Source organism: Lactuca sativa, chromosome 3 (genome assembly GCF_002870075.4).
Source record: "Lactuca sativa cultivar Salinas chromosome 3, Lsat_Salinas_v11, whole genome shotgun sequence".
Classification (NCBI taxonomy): domain Eukaryota; kingdom Viridiplantae; phylum Streptophyta; class Magnoliopsida; order Asterales; family Asteraceae; genus Lactuca; species Lactuca sativa.
This window is the reverse complement of record NC_056625.2, coordinates 237,831,925-237,851,564: the sequence shown is the minus strand read 5'-3', so window position 1 is coordinate 237,851,564 and position 19,640 is coordinate 237,831,925. Positions and strand designations below refer to the sequence as shown.

General features: G+C 36.7%; 1 protein-coding gene and 1 long non-coding RNA gene across 7 annotated transcripts; both read left to right on the top strand.

Moving 5' to 3' along the window:
• The first annotated feature begins 7,343 nt into the window (after window positions 1-7,343).
• On the top strand, window positions 7,344-10,354 carry LOC111883219 (serine/threonine protein phosphatase 2A 57 kDa regulatory subunit B' kappa isoform). Its single transcript, XM_023879561.3, has 2 exons — window positions 7,344-9,207; window positions 9,837-10,354. Exons 1-2 carry the CDS (start codon window positions 8,062-8,064, stop codon window positions 10,185-10,187), a joined length of 1,497 nt encoding a protein of 498 aa, XP_023735329.1. The 5' UTR covers window positions 7,344-8,061; the 3' UTR covers window positions 10,188-10,354.
• Window positions 10,355-14,626: 4,272 nt separating this feature from the next.
• On the top strand, window positions 14,627-18,491 carry LOC111883218 (uncharacterized). Of its 6 annotated transcripts, none has more exons than XR_002847372.3 (11): window positions 14,627-15,110; window positions 15,224-15,294; window positions 15,434-15,507; window positions 15,604-15,684; window positions 15,773-16,028; window positions 16,134-16,179; window positions 16,317-16,576; window positions 16,925-16,980; window positions 17,120-17,248; window positions 17,416-17,521; window positions 17,661-18,491. It is a non-coding gene; the product is annotated as an uncharacterized LOC111883218 (long non-coding RNA). The 6 variants fall into 6 exon arrangements; XR_006189907.2 differs by having other exon boundaries at window positions 16,134-16,231; XR_006189903.2 differs by having other exon boundaries at window positions 15,773-16,179.
• The last annotated feature ends 1,149 nt before the right edge of the window (window positions 18,492-19,640 follow it).

The window sequence follows — 19,640 nt, the reverse complement described above, 5'->3', positions numbered from 1 at the left end:
GGGTTTGTCTCCATAAATAACTAGGGTTTCGTGATTTGGGAGATGAAGGCGAACAGCCTTCTCGTGACACATAATTTCAGCATGGTGAGGGCTTAACCAATCCATGCCGATAATCACATCAAAACTCCTAATGGAAACAAGCATTAAGTTTATTTGAAAGACGTGATGATTTATGGATAGGGTACATCCGATATAGATTTCCCCAGTAGATTCTGTCTTCCCATTAGCCATTTCCACCGTGAAGGTTTCATTAAGCTTCTATGGTTGTTGTTTTAACAAGTGTTTGAATTTATTTCTCACAAAACTTCGTTCTGCTTCGGTATCAAATAGGATGCATGCATAAGTGTGGTTTAGGAGAAACGTACCGGTAATAACAGCGGGATCCTGGACCGCTTCTCCCTGACCCATAGCTAGCATCCTTCCTGATCCTCCATTTCCGGGGTTGCTGGTGTTGGGGCAGTTTCGACGGATATGCCCGGTCCTTCCACATCCGTAGCAAGTGGGGCTTGATCTTGTGTTATTGCCGCTTTTGTTGGTGTTGTTGTTGGTGTTGTTGTTGTTGTTGTTGTTGTTGTTGTTGTTGCGGTTGCTGTTGTTGTTGTTTCCTTGTGGTTGATTTTGGGGAGGATAGGTTCGGCAGTACCTTGCTGTGTGACCCTTCCGATTGCAACTGGTACAATGCATTTCTCTGCATTCTCCATTATGGTGGAGACCGCATTTGTTGCACTTTGGAAGAGTTCCCGAATATTGCCGAGGAGCACTTGGATTAGCTGAGGCTGGAGCATGTGGTGTGGGTGGAACTTGGGTGGTTGCAGCGTTGACTGTCATTGTTTGTTGCTTCTTGGACGATTTCGAGCCTTGGCGGCCCTTCCTCTTGTTGTTCTTTCATTTCTTGTTGTCACTCTCTTTCTTTCCTTCAGCTTCTGTTAGCTTCTCGCCCTTGTTGTTGTTGTGGTCGTACAGTTTCTTGGCCAATGTCTTGGCACTGTCGAAAGTTTCAGGTTTTGCAGCGATCATATTTTCTTGAATTGGGGAGGTCAATCCCTAGATGAATCGTTCGATTTTCTTTCCTTCGGACGTAATCATGCCAGGGTACAATAATGACAGCTCGCTAAACCTTGATATGTATGCATCTATATCAGAGTTTCCGACGGTGAGATCCCACAACTCTTGTTCCATCTTCTGGATTTCGCCACGAGGGCAGTACTCAGCCATCAACATTTCTTTCAGCTCCGTCCATGGCATAGAGTTGGCTACAGGGAGGGTCATGGCCTCTATACGTCAATTCCACCAGGTGAGGGCCTGGTCGATGAACGTGCACGCGACAAACTTCACTTTCACCTCCTCGGGGCATTCACATATTTTGAACACTGATTCCACCTTCTCAATCCATCTTTTCAGGGCTATCACTCCACCGGTGCCATTAAAGGTTCGTGGCTTGGCATTGGTGAAATCTTTGTAGGAGCATGTTTTGGTAAGTCCTTGATTGATTCCGTTGTTCGAACTTCCAGCCCCTTGTCCATTGACTCCTCCATTGTTCCCTTGGTGAATCTGTGCCCTTGCTGCGGTGACTGCAGCAGACACAACTGCTTGGAATGCAGCTGAGTCAACTTCTGGTGGGGTTGGCCCAAGGTTACCGCGAGTTGGTCGTTGAGGCATCTTTCTGTCATGGAACGGAAAGATGTTGAGTGCCTATGGTTTCGTGAGATTGTGATCCTATAAACTAGGTGTGTGGCACGAACTTAAGCAATTTCACAAATTAGCATACAATCATGGATATATAACACATAGCAGATTACAACATCACAGTAGAACACATAGAATATTCCATTAATATTTTCCGCATTTTGATACATGAAAACTTTGCTCAAAAGAGCGTACATAAGTGGTGTAAGCTTGGCAGCATAACGGTTCTATGAGTAGTGTAATCACTTAAACATAGAGTCGATGGTACATAGCATATATCCTAGTAACATAATATTAAAGACGGGTACGACTAGTCCTAGTCATGGTGGGGTGCGCCAGGGGGTGGTGCTGAGGAAGTGGACGCTCCCTGAAGACAAGCCACCTGTCGTTCCGCATCTCGGAGTCGAGCCTCCCACATCCTAACATTACTTCATATTACCTTTCCACTTACCTGTTACCTGAGAATACAAGTTATTTTGGAAAAACGTCAACATATGAAATGTTGGTGAGTTCATAAGCAATGTTGTGATAAAATGATTTTGTATAGTTTGTAAAACCCAGAAAATCCAATATTTTCTGAAAAGACTTTTGTTTATCAAAGTGTGAAGATCTAGAAGCTGGTGCATGAATGATTTCAAAAACATGTATATATGAAGGATATTTTGTATTATAGTTATAAAATTTCGAGCGAGTAGTATTGAATTCCCCGAAAAACCCGATGTTTTCCGATGCTAATTGTATCCGTGATTACTGATTTTTGTATTGTCATATCGAATGAATATTGATTACTCCATATTGTATATCGTCCTAATTTCTTTTACTTTGATTTCTCATAAGCCTTAGCGAACGAAGAGAAGAGGAGCATTATGTCCTACTACTATCGTAAGTACCTTAGGCTTTCGGGAATGCAAAAGACACGATGGTCCAACTCGCATTTGATTACTTTGACCTTACTAGCCTTACTAATGGGCCACTAGGGCCCAATAGCACAGAAAGGCTATTGAAAGTCCTTTTACACGGAATTGGGTCATAAGAGGCCCAATAACACATAAGCGTTATCCCTTTGGGCCCAAAGATCATTTTGATGGACGTGCAAGATCCAACAAGCATGATTTGAAACTCTCAAGCCCAAAGTTTGTAAGTTTACTCATCGTAGTTATCGCGTATCTATTGAAGTGTATGATTTAACGGTTGTTGTTTTTGTATTAATTCGAGACCGAATCAATTCGTTTATAACGATATTTGGAGTTGAACGTGTATTCGTTTTCCATTTTGTCGGTAGTCGTGGATTCTGTATTTTTGACTTAATGAATTAATTTGTTTAAAAGTAGAAGTTTGATCTTTTCAATACCTTTCTTTTATAAAAATAACAATTTTAGTCCTTTATATAAAAGAATTTCATTTTTAGTCCTTAAAACATTTTCCTGACACTTTTGCATCATAAATTTGTTGAAAAGACAGTTTTAACCCAAACTTTATTTTGTTAACAGATTCAGCCCTTCCATAATGGTATTTCTTGGTTAAAACCCCATTTTCGCAACTTTTACAGTTTTGGCCTAAAATCCAAAAACTTTACATTTTTGGTCCTTTTTTATAGTGAAAAGCATTTTTGACCCTTGAAATAGTTTTATTACGCTATTTATCCCCTGTTTTGAAGAAAGTTTCATTTCAGAACCTTAAATTGTCATTTTTCACAATTTTAGGCTTATTGGGCTAAAAAGCCCAAAATTAGCCCATTAAGCTCAAAATTTACATTTCAAGTCCTTTGAAAACTTTATTATTCAGAAAAACCATTATGGAAACTGTTTTGATTCTTTTGGCCCTGAAGAAACCGTGACTTGACCATTTTTAACCCTAATTTTGTATATTTTACATTTTAAGCCCAAAAATGGATTTTTATGTTGAAATATGTTTATCATAATCTTATAAATTATTCTTCTTGACTTGTTTAGTGTAGAATAACTTAGATTATGTTTGTTTCTCTTCTCATATCATAGATCTCGAGATTCACCTCTTTTTAGTTACATATTTATCACAAAAACAAATAAATATACACATACATGCATAAAATCACACATAACACACATATACACATATATCTACACATTTTCTTGTATTCTCCCCCATAAAAACACATGAAAACCGAAAAGAGAGGGGTATGAAGCTCACATTGAGTTGTAGTTTCGGTTTTGAAGAGAGAAAGGAAGTAAGTGGTGTGATTTTCGGCTTTAGCAACCTTTCTTGGAAGATCTCGAACTTATGGAGTTTTCTAGGAGTGTGATCACCAAAAACTTGTTTAGAAGGGATGATCTTACAAGAGAGAAGATTTGTATAACTTATACATGTAAAAACTTACAAAAGAATGATGATTATCTTGAGAAAATCTCTTGAAGCATAAGCAAAGTCTTGAGAATTTTTGGATGAAGGAATGGATGAGTTTAGAGAGACTTAGAGAGAGTTGTTGTGATATGTGTGTGTTTTGGGAGACTCTCGGCTGAGAGAAGAAGAGAGAGGGGAAGAGAGAGAGTGAGGTGACTTGTCTGGATACATTGTAGTCCATGCATGGGTGCATGGTGTGCAATAAGGAGGTGACACCTCCTAAAGTCAACCCTTCCTCCTTTGTTTTGTGGTTTGGGCCGAGAGAGGAGAAAGGAGAAAGAAAAATTGGGCCTTGAATGCTTAAGCCCATATTATGACTTAATTTGATCATCTTTGGCCCAAAATAAATCAAGAAATAATTTTTATGACCTATTAGGGCTAATTTAAATTTGTTGTGACCCAATAAGGCCCATTAAAGATAACCTAGTTCATTTTAGGCTTATAAGGCCCAAAATGTTAAGTTTCATGTTTATGGGTCCAATTAGGGCCCATTTGAGGGTTCTAGGTTAAAATAGTTAAATTGGAAACTTATTGATCCATTAGGTCCAATAAGGAAATCCTAGCCCAAAATGGACTTAAACCGGGATTTCAAGGGTTTTCCAATTATTTGTTGACTATTTGTAGTGCTTGAATGAAGTATTTGATGAAGTTTTGTTGTTACTGAATAAGCTTCATACATGCTTTCACATTGTTGGCTCACATTTGTTATCATTGTTTAATGTTTACAAGGCATCAAATTTCTTGTTGTGACATGATTTATTGAATCGCAGGTCACGAATGTGTTATATTTTCACTTTGTTCAGATGTACCATCAATTGGAAGTCAACGTTACAAGATATTGTTGTTTTTTCTACAACATTACACGACCAAGACTCTGAAGGTGGAGAAGCTTGTCTTGTACTATGACAGTCAGAATACGATTAATCTTGCAAAGAATCTTATGTATCATGAGAAGAAAAAGTACATAAATGTCAGGTTAAATATCATCTGAGACATTCTAGAAACAAACAAATTCTTTATACTGAAGATTGATACCAAGGTGAACCCAACAAATATGTTGACAAAGTCGTTTCCCATAGCGAAGTTAAAGTTTTGCTTGAAGTACGTTGTTGTTCGTAGGAGTTACGTCCCTTCGGGGATGGATGGAAGGTAGGGAGAGGAAGTTCTTGTTTGAGGTGGGGTTTATAGGACACTCAAGTCAAGGTGGAGATTGTTAAATGTGAGTTGAGCATTTTGAGCATTCTCATGGAGCAGTTAAGTTTAGCGGAACACTTGGAACTTAACGGAGCACTTGGGGTTCATGGAGCATGTGACAAAGGAACAAATATTATGAGAATGGAATTGATCATCAGTCAAAAGAGCGAATTAAGTGACAAAGAAACGGATCTTGTAAAAGAGGGTATGGAGCACCTGAGAAAGGAATGGAGTACTCTGGGGCATAGATATACCATCCTTGATGAGGATGCGCCACATTGGGATACAAGTGTGCCATTCATTGTCTAGATGCACCGCCTTTAAGTCATGATGCACCATCTTGATGCAAGGTGTGCCACATGTGTTCCTTGATGAGCCATGGTATCCATTGATGAACCACTTATGCTATGATGCTCAAGATTGTTTAGTGTTGCTTAGAAGTTGAAGATACTTATGAAGAAAGCTCATGGAAGATCGTCATCGATGATGGTCATGGAAGATGCTCATCGACGATGTTGATGGAAGATTTTCATCGATGATTCTCATGGAAGATGCTCATTAATGATGCTCATGGGTGATGCTCATGAGTTTTGAAGATTCCAGAAGCTACTGCATAACAGATTGTGATTGGTTGATTCCATTCATGGACGTATCTGCTAGTTATTTATTTGTGTCTTGTATTTTAGAGTGACAGACGAATCTCTGTTGAATTGTATTTGTAATATCTATTTGAGAGGTCATTAATAACGAATACTCTCTTTCTGTCTGTGGGCGTATGTCACCTTGACCGAACCATGTAAATAATATGTTTTGTGTCCTTTTGGTTTTACTTGTTTTCTGTATCACTTCTTAACACTCTTAATAAATAGTTATTATATTAATATGTAATTCTTTATTAACATTTTAATAAACATTATCATATTAACTTTTAGTTATTTATTGACACCTTAATAAATAATAAACTAATTCATCTTTGATTATTTATTTTTTGTTTTCAACTTAGGTAACTACGTAACCTACAAATAATCATGTAATCAATCATGTCACTAACATGTAGCATAATGGATATATCACCAATAATGAACTATGCAACAAATTATGACAATTGCCCGAAAAATAAGAAATTATCTATAAATAATTGTCATGGGCCTCTTTAAAACTTATGGAATACAAAAAACAACAAATGTTTTTCAGAAGGTGACTACTTACTTAGAGAATGTTATTATTTATTATTATTATTATTATTATTATTATTTTTTGCTATTCAACCATTTTTGTTTGCGCCGCACAGACAATGAGTAGACATATGTTCTCACAGAGTATTTGTTTTTTGAAAGTGCGCATATCAAAAAACGTCAGCACGAGGTCTTTCTGACGCAGACATGGACCACTGTCTTCAAAGGTCTTCACGCCTCATTTTAACCTAAACAAAAAAAAAATGTCGCCTATCTTTTTTTCCTTTCTCCGCCACCTATCTTTTTTTTGCTGAAAATGTATTTTTTTATATTTATGACATGAAATTAAGTTTGAAAAATCAGTTTATTTCAGTACCTCTAGACGTTAAAAAACAAACAGATTTTTTATTGCAGACTGCAGTCATTTGGTCAACTTTTTCTGCTGCAGAAACTTGCTGATATAGTCCGCAGACTGCAGACATTTTTGCTTCAGAAAAACAAACAACAACTTAGTTAGCATAAAAGATAGTATAATCTTAATGATGTATGTATAGTTTACATATATAAAGAAAAAAGTGGGTCGTTACTAACAATTGGTGTTGCTCTACTCCCCATTTTGAGGAAAAAAATGGGTAATGTAACGACAACAATTGGTGTTGCTTTGCTCCCCGTTTATGTGATTGTAATTTTGTATCATTTTCTTGTTTGCACCGTCTAATTACCAGCTAGACGTGTGACGTTTTTAATGATTTGCGGTTTCTAAAAACTATAAAATAATAATAATAATAATTTATAGGAAGAATACATTTAAAGATCTGGGTCTATTCAATACTATCATATTTGGGATACTATTTATAAACTTTAATGTTTCATGAAAGAACATTTAACGTAGATTTGATAGATCTATTTAAAAAACTAATCTCATTTATCTGTCTCGGTTTTCTGTAAAAGTTCCCCCTATCCCTCTGCTTTTTCTTCTGTCTTTATAGAATCTTGAGCCCTTTGAATTAATTGTCTTTGTTTCAAATTTACCCCTTCTTCTTCTTCTTCTTCTCTTTGTGTCTATTTGTATGTATGTGCGAGAGAAAAAGAGTTGTAATGTAACGTGATCTTCACCAAAGACTCGGTGTATGCAATTAAAAGGATCGTAATCTACGTCTAAAAAGTAAAAACTGAAGCTTTTTGGCTTCATGTGCCTCAAATTTTTTGTATTCTTATCAAAAAGATCTACAAGATTTCACTTGCTTCCTGCTTTCCTCTCTCTAACTTTACCATTTTGGTGAGAGAACTGCAAAAAATCTCGTTTTTTGATCGAACCAGGCATGGGTTTCTTCAAGATCTGATTTTCTTTTTTGTGTCCAGATCTTGTGATTTGAAACAGCTTTCGTCGATTTCTTCCCTTTCTTCCAAGTTCTTTCTTATTAAAAAGAATTCGAGATTCGCAAATGCCTTTTATGTCGTTTCGCAATTGAAATATTGATTGTGGGTATGTTCGATTTCTAGGGTTTCTTGGATTCTGGAGACTTTTCTAGGGTTTCTGAATATGGGTTCTTTTCCCCAAAATGTAGTCGCTTTGATCTGAGTGGTTTCGTTTGTTTTCAATCGAATTCAACCTGTTAATCTCACAATGTTGAAGCAATTTCTCGCCAAGCTTCCCAGGAGATCACCGAAGTCTTTTGAATCTTTCGAAGATCCTTCAAATAGTCCCAACAATGGCGGATTTCAAAGAACCACAAGCTTAAACAGCGCATCACCAAAACCCAACGCACCCAAAAGAACATCATCAGCTGTTTTCCCATCAAGCGTCATCGCCGGAATCGAACCTCTTTTACCCTTCAAAGATGCTCCCGCTTCAGAAAAAATGTCGCTTTTCATCAGTAAGTTAAGTCTTTGCTGTATGGTTTTCGATTTCAATAATCCCACTAAGAACACAGCTGAGAAAGATCTCAAACGATTAACATTAATCGAGCTTCTCGAATTCATCGCATCTGGGCCCCCCAAATTCTCCGAGCCTGCCATCTTAGCATTATGTAAAATGTGTTCGATCAATCTCTTTAGAGTTTTCCCTCCAAATTACCGAGCTTCAAGATCCAACAATGGCGGAGAGAATGATGATGATGAACCCTCCTTCGATCCAGCATGGCCCCATTTACAACTTGTGTATGATATCTTACTCAAATTCGTAAATTCACCTTCTGTCGAACCCAAAATTGCAAAAAAATACATCAATCATTCATTCATATTGCGAATTCTCGACCTTTTTGAATCCGAAGATCCTCGAGAACGAGACTGTTTGAAGGCGATAATGCATCGGATTTATGGCAAATTTATGGTTCATCGGCCCTTCATCCGAAAGAGCATAAGCAACGTGTTTTATCGATTTGTTTTCGAAACCGATAAGCACAATGGAATAGCAGAATTGTTGGAGATATTTGGGAGTGTGATCACGGGGTTTGCATTACCTTTAAAAGAAGAGCACAAGATTTTTCTTTGGCGGGTTTTGATTCCATTACACAAACCGAAAAGTTTAGCGGTTTATTTCCAGCAATTGTGTTATTGTGTTACACAGTTTATAGAGAAAGATCCGAAGTTAGCTAGCACAGTGATTAGGGGGTTGTTGAAGTATTGGCCAATTACTAATAGTCAGAAGGAAGTGATGTTTTTGGGAGAGGTTGAGGAGATTCTTGAAGGGATTAATATGGGGGAGTTTGAAAGAGTCATGGTTCCCTTGTTTTGGCGGATTGGATGCTGCATCAATAGTTCGCATTTTCAGGTATCTTTTTTTGTGTAAAATTGATTCAAAATCTTGATTATTGGCCCTTTAGGCTGCTTTTGTTATAATGGAAAAGGCTAGATAAACTTTCTAGGGCTATTTTTAATAATGAGAATCTGGAGGGCGCTCACGTCTTTTGCACAAACAAGAGATCAAGAGCGAGTGTCGGTCCCACCATTTTGGGTAAGGACAAAAAATTGCAATTTTTTGACTCAATGATAATCAGGTTTTAGTCTTAGTACAATGCAAATCAAATGCAGGATAATGTATGTCATGTCCTATCATGTGCAACAAACGGGGCCGGGCCCCGTTTGTTAAGCAAGACATGACAATACAGGTTGTATTGCATTTGGCATGCATTGTACCACCTGATTATCATTGAGTCAAAAAATTGCAATTTTTTTGTCCTTATCCAAAATGGTGGGACCGACACTTGCTCTTGATCTCTTGTTTGTGCAAAAGACGTGAACGTCCTTCTCATTTTCATTATTAAAAATAACCTTAGAAAGTTTTTGAATGGATTTTTTTATCCCATTCCAACTAATGTATGTCAAATACAGTACAACTTGTTCTGTTTTATTTTCCGAAATTATTGAGATTGATACATTTAGGAATGTTCATGGTTTCAGGTGGCGGAGAGGGCGCTACTTTTATGGAACAACGACCAAATCTTCAATCTAATCGGACACAATCGACAAGTGATCTTACCAATAATCTTCCCAGCTCTTGAAACAAACGTGCAGACTCATTGGAATCAGTCGGTTCTTAATCTAACACTGAATGTTAGAAACGTGTTCACAGAGATGGATAACATGTTGTTTCTAGCCTGCCATGCCCATTTCATTGAAGAACAAGAGAAACAGAGTTTAGCAGTGGAGAAAAGGAAGGAAGCGTGGGATCGGCTCGAGAACGCTGCAAGTCTTCAGCCGATATCCGGGAATACAACGGCTGTTCTTGTTCCGATGCCTCGAGTAAATTGAAATCGACTTTTCTTTCTTTTTTAAGTATGGGTGTCTTTTTGTTAGGTGGTGTTAAGTTTTTGTATTTTGATGATTCATTGTTGTAATATGAGTTGCATCATGGAAAATCTTATGATGAGGTGCTCATGGATTTTATGGAAATTAACAACCACCCCTTTGTTGCATCATGACACACACTCGTCTTTTAAATATTTGATGCAAGCCTCATTGGTCTATCTACTCTTTCCCAAATCCCAAGATAAGGTTGAATCATGTAACCCCATATTGTAGATATCATATATGGAATAAAGTTCATGAAAGTAATTAGTTAGCAAGAAGCTCCTTTATAGAAGGGATATCTGCTTTATCTCAAACCTCAAGTAAGCTACGTTGGAACCAATGCATTAAACTTAACCCTCATGTTTTTTTATCATAATTTTCAAATTTTATTTAGCATTATTGTTCAAATCATATTCATTTAAAACCCTTTTTCTAACTAATACAATTCAAAAGTCTTTTTAATTACGATTTTAACACTCAAAGGTTTTATAATTTATATTATGTTTAATAAACATTTAATGAAAAGTTTACTATAAAAAATTAATTTTTTAGGTAGACATGTATTCAAATTACATACAAATTTCACAACGAAAACAAGCTTAAGGGTTTTATTCTTTGTTTGAGGTCTTATGACCAATTTTCGAGATATGTTATAACTTTTAATTTGTAACTTTGTTATATACTTTTTTTTTTTTCAAATAATATTTTTATTGGTTTTTGGATTCTTTTATTACAATCATTGTATGTTGTGGTTTAATCGTAACATATATTAGATCAGATACATATTATCGATCATGTTATTTACAGTGATGTGGATAATATTTAATTAGATATGCTAAATATGATTGTTTGTTTTGTACCGTTTCAAAAAAATGACTAATTAAAAGTCACGTGTAGAAATGGTCATATTTCTATTTAGATCCCGAACCTTTCTGAGGATCCTAACAATTGTTATTTTTATTTCATAACACTCTTAATGGTCATATTTCTATTTCTTTTTCTCACATGTGTAGAAATGGTCAGTATGAGACTCATTCTCAATGAAGAATCGCTCCAACCAGGCTTAGGACCCAGATCTTCAAAATTATTCAGGATCCCAAACCTTTCTCAGGATCCTGACAATTGTTATTTTTATTTCATAACACTCTTAATGGTCATATTTATATTTTTTTTTTCTCACATGTGTAGAAATGGTCAGTATGAGACTCATTCTCAATGAAAAATCGCTCCAACCAGGCTTAAGACCCGAGAATACCAAGACAAACAATGTGCATATGTTGATTCAAGAGGATCTTGAAAATATTGGACTTATTGTTATTTAGTCTAGACTATAAATACAAGTGTACTACACATACTATATACACGATTAGTTCTATTACTACATTTGTACTTGTATTATCTTCATCATTTATGTAACCTCATATTCAAATCAATAAAAAACAACATAATTGGTGCTTTAATGGTGAATTAGGGTTTTTTACACAAATCTTAAGTATGATTTTATTAACATAATTGTTCTTATTTGTTCAATATTTTGTATAGGATAAGCTTGAGAAATTGAAGGAGTAATCTATGACACAAACTTCAAGTATTCTTTTTTTTTTTTGGAAACAATGAAATATATAAAATAAATGAAAAGAAACCACACTTAGCAAGGGGCTAAGACATGATCGTGACAAGGCACAATTTACAAAGGAAAATTAAAAGGATAACAAGACCAATTCACAAAGTTTACATTGGTACCCTATCCCTATGTTTATACCACAAGTAGGATAATGAGATCACGTCATCTGCAACCAATACAGGAAAAGGGTGGATATTTTTGAAGACCTTGTTGTTTCTCGCCGTCCAAATGCACCAGATAAAACAGTAAAAATTGATATTAATATTTTCCTTTTCCAGGGACAAATGCCCCAATTAGCACCAAAGTCAATGAAATCCACTAGATTAGAGTATTGCTAGGAAGAAAGTCTGCACCATTTTAGAATCTTAGAGCGAGCTGTTGTGGTAAACCTGCTATGGAAAAGTAGGTGCTCAACTGATTCAAGTTCAGACTCACAAAGGGGGCAATTTGGGTTTTGAATATGTACACCTCGATGAGCTAGAGACTCCCCAACTAGAATTCTGCCCAACCTAACACGCTAAATAAAGCACGGAACCTTGATTAGAACTGTGTTACACCATTCAATCTTTGGTCCCTCATATAAATTCAATTTCTGTTCCAAGAATTTATGCATGCTGTAATGCTGTTCACCGAGAATTGACCATCCGAGGCACCATTAAACCATAGTTTATTCGAGTTCATTGTGAGAGGATAAGAGGATACAAGAAGGTTTAGTTCATTCAATTCATCTCTAGCTTCAGGACTCTAAGGATTGGATTTCTAACACTAGATAATGTTAGGTGAAAATCTATCAACAATTTTGCAACATTTTGAGGATTCGAGAGCATAAAGAAGGGGAAAATGGGACTGAAGTGTGGAAGAACCGGGCTAGGTATCTTTCCAAAAGAGCCACTTTTTTCCAGATTCAACTTTTATCAATAATAAATCTTTGGGGTCGATATTAATCAATTTTAAATTGGTAATACTTTTAGCTATATTATTCTAGGTTCCAATGACTGATTTGTTCGAAATACAATGTGCTAGCTTTCTTTTGGTGTTGTGAATACTATGTATGGTATTGCACCATAAAGAGTTATCATCAGAACTTAACTTCCTCCATCATTTAGCTAATAGGGTGTGATTCTGTATTTTGAGTGATCCCACTCCAAGACCTCCCCGACATTTGGGAGCAGTCACTGTTTGCCAAGACACCCAGTGTATCTTGGACTTATTGTAACATCCCAAAAATAGAAGCCAAAAATTTCATTTCTAAATACATTATTATAAAACCAACAGTATAAGAAAACATCTGTAATATCATGTCATGTCAAAACCCAAGTAGAAATAATCAAAACTTGTTATCATAAAACAATATCAGAGTGTAATCCCAAAGATCCCGTGTGCGGAAAACCATAGTGTGATGCGTTGCAATCAAGTCGGCTCCTTTCCTTCAAAAACAAAGTTCCTGAAACCAAAACTGAAAACTGTAAGCACAAAGCTTAGTGAGTTCCCCCATCATAACACATACCATACAACATACTGTCAGACAATTCTGGGGCGCCTGACTTACTCAGGTCAAACCATTCTGGGGTGTTTGACGTACCCAGGTCAAGCCATTCTGGGGTGCTTGACGTACCCGTCGGTCTATTTCACCCGACTACCAGGGATTATTTCACCCCTACTACTACCACATAAACACATATCATAACATAATGTACTGTCATACAATTCTGGGGTGTCTGACTTACCCAGGTCAATCTATTCTGGGGTGCTTGACGTACCCGTCGATCTATATCACCCGACTACCGGGGACTATTTCACCCCCTACTGCTACTATCGCATATATCATAACATGAACATACTATCAGACATATCTGGGGTGTCCGAACTACCATTCGGTACTAACAACCGAACGTGGGGACTATTCCCCTCCTACTACTACTATCACATATAACATATCATGCCAGCATATAAACATATAATCACACACTGTCAGATATATATGGGGTGTTTGACCTACCCTTCAGTCCTAACAACCGAACTCTACTACTATCATATATAACATACCATGCCAACATATAACATATCAGGTAGTAGCAAACCTAGATGATATCACAAAGACAATCATCTAACATACAACTCCTACCGGTGGGTCGACATTGTGGCCGTAGACCCACCGCTACTGGAAGGTAACTCACCTCACACTGCTGAAGTCCCGTAGACTCAACCCCATACTGCTGAAGTCCCGCAGACCCAACCTTAGCTGTTGGATGACAGATTCCCAAACTGTCAATATCAAAACATCACCCAATTAATAATTGGGTTCCAACACATAACCATAAATACATACTTGGGGTAAATACTACTTTACCCCTAACTCAGCTTTATTGAAGCCCATACCCAATCCATAGGCCCAAAGTCCAACTAGGAATCAGGGCCCAACATATGGCCCAATTTTCCAAATTGGGCCTAGGCCTATACATGGTCTTACTCTAAGGCCCAACTGTTAGATTAATGTCTAAGTCCATAACTATAATTGGTAAGACTTGACCCGACTCGACATGGTCCATTTGGGTTACATGGCATCATGCATTTGGATAGACTATAATGAGAGAAATAACACTTAAGGTTTGTTAATATATTATAAGTTCTAATATATTAATAAGATTATTTACTTAATATATATATATATATATATATATATATATATATATATATATATATATATATATATATATATATATTAAAGATGTGAAAAATTGTAACAGTTCTTGCTCTTCATTGGTTGAATTTTTTATGTTTTTTTTTCTTTTCTTCCTTGCTGCACGTTACTAGATGGATTAGTGTGCGTCACGTGTTACTCCTCAAACAATCCACCGCCATAAGCAACCCCACCAACTTTCTCCACCGCCTTATCTCCCTGTCAATGGTGCCATTTATCTCCCCTACGCAACACCCATTATTATTCGGTGCCAATATTCAAATTACATTTGGAATCGGAATCGAAAGGGAAAACCTGTCACAGCCTCCGCTCCTTTCTTCTTCTACCCTTTGCTCCCTCTACCGCCAACCACTTCCTGATCCTTTTTATTCGGGAACAGTTCATCGCCACCGCCATCCTATCCGGTCCGGCAGGGTTACCGCCTCGGTTTGATCGTGTTGCCGTTTCCACCAACTTGGATTACCCTTCTGTCTTCAGTTTTCGTCTCCATTGCAACCGTAAACAACGGTTTCGCTTACGGCTTAGGCTCCATCTCTCGAAACATAGGTCCCAACTCCAGGTTCAATCATTGATGTCGAGGATGAATAGAGTGACAGAAAAACCTAATTTCGGAACAGATTGCATACAGTTCTAAGTTCTAACCCTTGATTTTTGTTTTGTGATTTGTTTCAGAAACTTGCGATACATGGAGCTTGGGGGTTTATATCTCCTAGCATTGGTAAACTCACTAGACTACAGACACCGTAAGTGTATTTTTGGAGCTGTAATCTTAACTTATTTAAGTTAATTTGTGTTTGATTTATGCATTTTCTTGTTATTATCAATACTAAACCATACCCCTCCTATTTCACTCTTTTTCTTCCTTCGATCAATGGAAAGCAGGTCGTAGGGAAGGCACCTTCTGGCCACCACCATAGATATCGAGCATGGAAGGCAGCGAAAGGCAATCGACTAAGGTATGCGACCAATTTATGTTTCTATTTACAGTTTTAGTTGGCATATCAGCGGTCTGCAAGAATTTTGCTAATTGATTACTTACTTTTGTTGACTAGCTTGTAGAAAGACCGAACGGAAAGACTAAAAACTTGCTCACCAGAAGAAAAGGGATCTATCAATAGATCCTCTTTATTCAGGTATATACTAGAAAATTAGTAACTTTAACGTCCATTTTCTTGAAGATTCCTGGAAGTGTATGCAAATTATTGTATGTTTAATATGCAGATTGTACAAATGTACAATGACAGCACCACTACGCAAACCAGTGCAGGAAAAACTAAGCTCTTATTCTTTGTTGCCTTTCTATGGTATTCAATATTGCTTGCATCTTAATATTATTTTTTAGTTGTTCATATTATGAATTATATCACACACATGGCTGGTTGTTGTTGTACACGGGTAACCGTTGGTTTAGATTCAAAGTAGGGATTTCAATTCATATGGTGGTCAATCGATTCCAGTTAGGGGAATTTGGCAAAGGGTAAAATTTGAAAACCACCACACTATAAGTTTTTTATTGCATAATTGTCTTCAGATTCTTAAAACTAAGAAGTTATTTTCTTCTAAAGCCATCAAATTCTTACAGTTATGGTAACCGGACGCTAATGATCCACACTTATTTATCATTACAGGTAAAACCTATTGGTAATTTCTCCTGTTATAGTATCTTACACATATGAGTTTGTAAGCTACAATCATCTTTTTTTAATGTTTGTATATGGAAAAGGGTATGATTATGAAAGTGAATGATTTTTGATGGATTCATTAGGTTATAACAAATGATGTGGATGTACAACGATGCAATCTTCTTATTCACCAAACAAAGAGAATGTGCACTTCTAACTTGGCTGTGACGAATCACAAAGCACAACATTTCCCGAGTTGTCGCTGGAAAAAGAATAATACCACAAATGGTTCTGATTTGGGGGGTATGAGTATGACTGAACTTTTATTTGATTGTGTGCTCTGTGATGTTCCATGCAGTGGAGATGGTACTCTCCGTAAGGCCCCTGATATTTGGAAAAAATGGTAAATTCCTTTTCTACCCCTATGTTACTTGGGGCATTAAGTCCTTCCTGTAGAGTGACTGAATGGGTAATTATGTCGATCTGGATAAAATGTTACCAATAAGACTAAATGCCCATTTTACCCTTGCTTTCCAATAAATCTTTTTAACAATATTCATTAAGTTTGAAGGGAAAATAGGTCATTATTATGTCCAACAGATTAAACAGAGCTGTTGCGATTAAGCCAATTGTGTCTGAGATTAAGACTGTATTTATTGCATTGGATTGAAACAGTCTGATGTGATTGTGAGTTGTGACAAATTTAATGAAAGGATATCTGATTGCCTTGTATTTTTTTTGTGAAATGCAGGAGTGTGGGGATGGCCAATGGTGTCCATTGTCTGCAACTTCAGATAGCCATGCGAGGTTTGTTAAAGTTATTAATATCAATCTACATTTCTTTCATCAAATGTCAGAATCTTTATCATATATTTCTGAAGCTCAACTCTATTATCATACATCAGGGAAAACTAATATACTTTATGTTTATTTCTTGGTAATACAGGATTGTTTAGATAAGAACATGTGGTTTAAAGGTGGTTTTAAAGAGCTGACAGGGGTTTACTGTCAAATTAAGTGTTCATAAGATTGTTATTAAAGAAAAAAGGTTTTTTTCTGAGAAATTACTAGCAAGGTACTTTTCATAGGTAACTCTTATTTCTTTTACCATCATTATTAGTTTCATGTACATGTGATCCTTCAATTTGGAACATTTTATGTACCAATCTACCTTTTGGCAGGACTTTTTCCTAGACTTCTTAATATTTTGTCATTAAATTATGTGTTTTTTATGCACAATAGGCGTTTGATTAGATGCTTGGACCAATACACAACCTTCTAATGCAACCAGTTGGCCAAGAAGAATGAAGAATTGTTGCTGCTTTAATGAGTAGACATATTGGTGGAGGTACTGAGCTATAGCATACATTAATTTCCCAATACAAAGCCCGAAGTTGCTTTGGTGGGTATTTTGTTAATCAATTTACAAAATTTCTTCCATTTTGATGATCATTTTACTTTCTCTTTCTATTACATTCAATTTATAGCTTGGCCACAAGAATCACCTCTGTCACAGCCACAACAGCCACATCAGAATTAGCAACCTCCATTGCAGCCCCAACAACAAGAAGGATGGGTAGAACAAAATGTTGTTCGTGTTCAGTCTCCTAATCAGGTTAATAGTGACAATGGTGTAAAGGAGGTGGAAACAGAAATAGAAGCAGAAGCAGAAGCTGAGAATGTGGACGACTCGCCTACATTTTGGACAGCATGTCCTTACTGTTTCTACATGTATAAGTATTAAAGGGTATATCTGATTGATCAAATAAACAAATAGCTGATCAAATAACATTTACGAAGAACAAACAACGGAAAAAACTGTAGCATCCGACCCCCGCAACGCGGGGGTTCCCCATCTAGTTAGTATTGATCAAGAATTAATCTAGGATTAATTAAGTGATCAAAAGAAGACTAATTAAATATATGGGTTGATTGTGTAAATCATCCATACTTATATAGTGGGCTAATGCTCTATGGATTGTCAAGTTGGGCTAAAACCCATAAGATGCTCCATGGATGCTCCATGATGTATTTGTACCCATGGATCATGGAAATGAAAGGCCATGACAATTAGGGTTTACATGGTGTAACCCTAACTATATAATGATCTTATTCTTGGAGACAATCGGTCACTATGTGTGATAGAAAGGGCTAGCCGATTTTATGAAGTGTTCCAATTTCTCTCAAGTCATTCCATGTGTATTTGGTGTTGTGTGAACCATTTGAGGTATCACACTTGGGGCACTAGGCACTCAAGCTTCATGAAAACATTCTACATCAAAGAGGTATGTAATTCTAACTTGAGATATTCATATGAATCAATGTTATTATGCTAATTAGGATGAATACCTTGGAAAGTTCTTATTTGCATGTATAATAGAGAAAACATAGATCGAAGGTATTTAGGGTTGCATGTACACTTAGGAGTGTTACAATGCTCAAAACTCAACACCAACATCATATAATCATTAAGGTCCAAACTATGGCCCAATTTTCCAAATTGGGCCCAAACCCCTTACATGGGCCTTACCCAATAGCCCATTAATTATTCTAGTCCATTTGCTTGATCTTGGATGGCCCAATTAACAACCCAATCATCAGGCCCAATAATAAACCCAAGTAAAATTAGGGTTTCACATAAAATGACGATTAGGGTTAAATTTCCTACTTAACACATTAAGGACTTAATCCTCTAAGGACTTAATCCATTAAGTCCATTGCCGCTTAGATTAATCTTGCCAATGATTATTATTTAACATCCCCAGTTATTAAATAATTCCCGTGTGTCCCGATTAATTTCCCAAAAATTAGGGTTTTGATTTCATTAGGGTTTTCTAAACCCTAATTAGGGTTTCCAACCCAAGTACTAGCCCATTTATTAATTTGTTGGACTTTTAGGTTATTTAGGGCTTTATTGGGCCTATTAAGCCCACTAAAATATTATTAAGCCCATTAGGGTTTTATTGGGTCCATTAGAGTCCATTAAGCTTCATTGGGCCCATTTGAGCTTCTTTGGGCCATTAGGGTTTCAAGCACCCCAAACGAATCAACACCACGAGGCAAAGCACACCGCCACCCGACACGGCGGCCAGTGGCGGCAACCACCACCCTAAGGTGGTGGTTCTAAATTTTCCATTATTTCATTTTTACAATTATAATGAAAATACTAAAATAAACGCACACACACACACACACTATACTAATATAAACACACACACGCAACCACCCTTGTGGTGGTCGGTAGCGGTACACGCGGTGGCAGCCACCACCTCACTGATGAGAATTGTTATCAAGATTTACGAAAGCAAAATATGATTTGAGTGATTGAAGAGTTAGAACACGAAGAGTAAATATTAATCAGATCTTATATTGATGAAGACTGATTACAGAATAAACAGAAAGGATATTTGCGTTTCAGAACGTTATCCTCTACTTCTATCCTCAGTCCCTATTTATAGGGAACATGA

What these genes read in the sequence shown, in the direction of transcription:
- LOC111883219 (XM_023879561.3), top strand. Translation starts at nt 8,062, where the DNA reads ATGTTGAAGCAATTTCTCGCCAAGCTTCCCAGGAGATCACCGAAGTCT. An exon ending in TCAATAGTTCGCATTTTCAG is followed by an intron (nt 9,208 to 9,836) that starts GTATCTTTTTTT and finishes TCATGGTTTCAG; the next exon opens with GTGGCGGAGAGGGCGCTACT.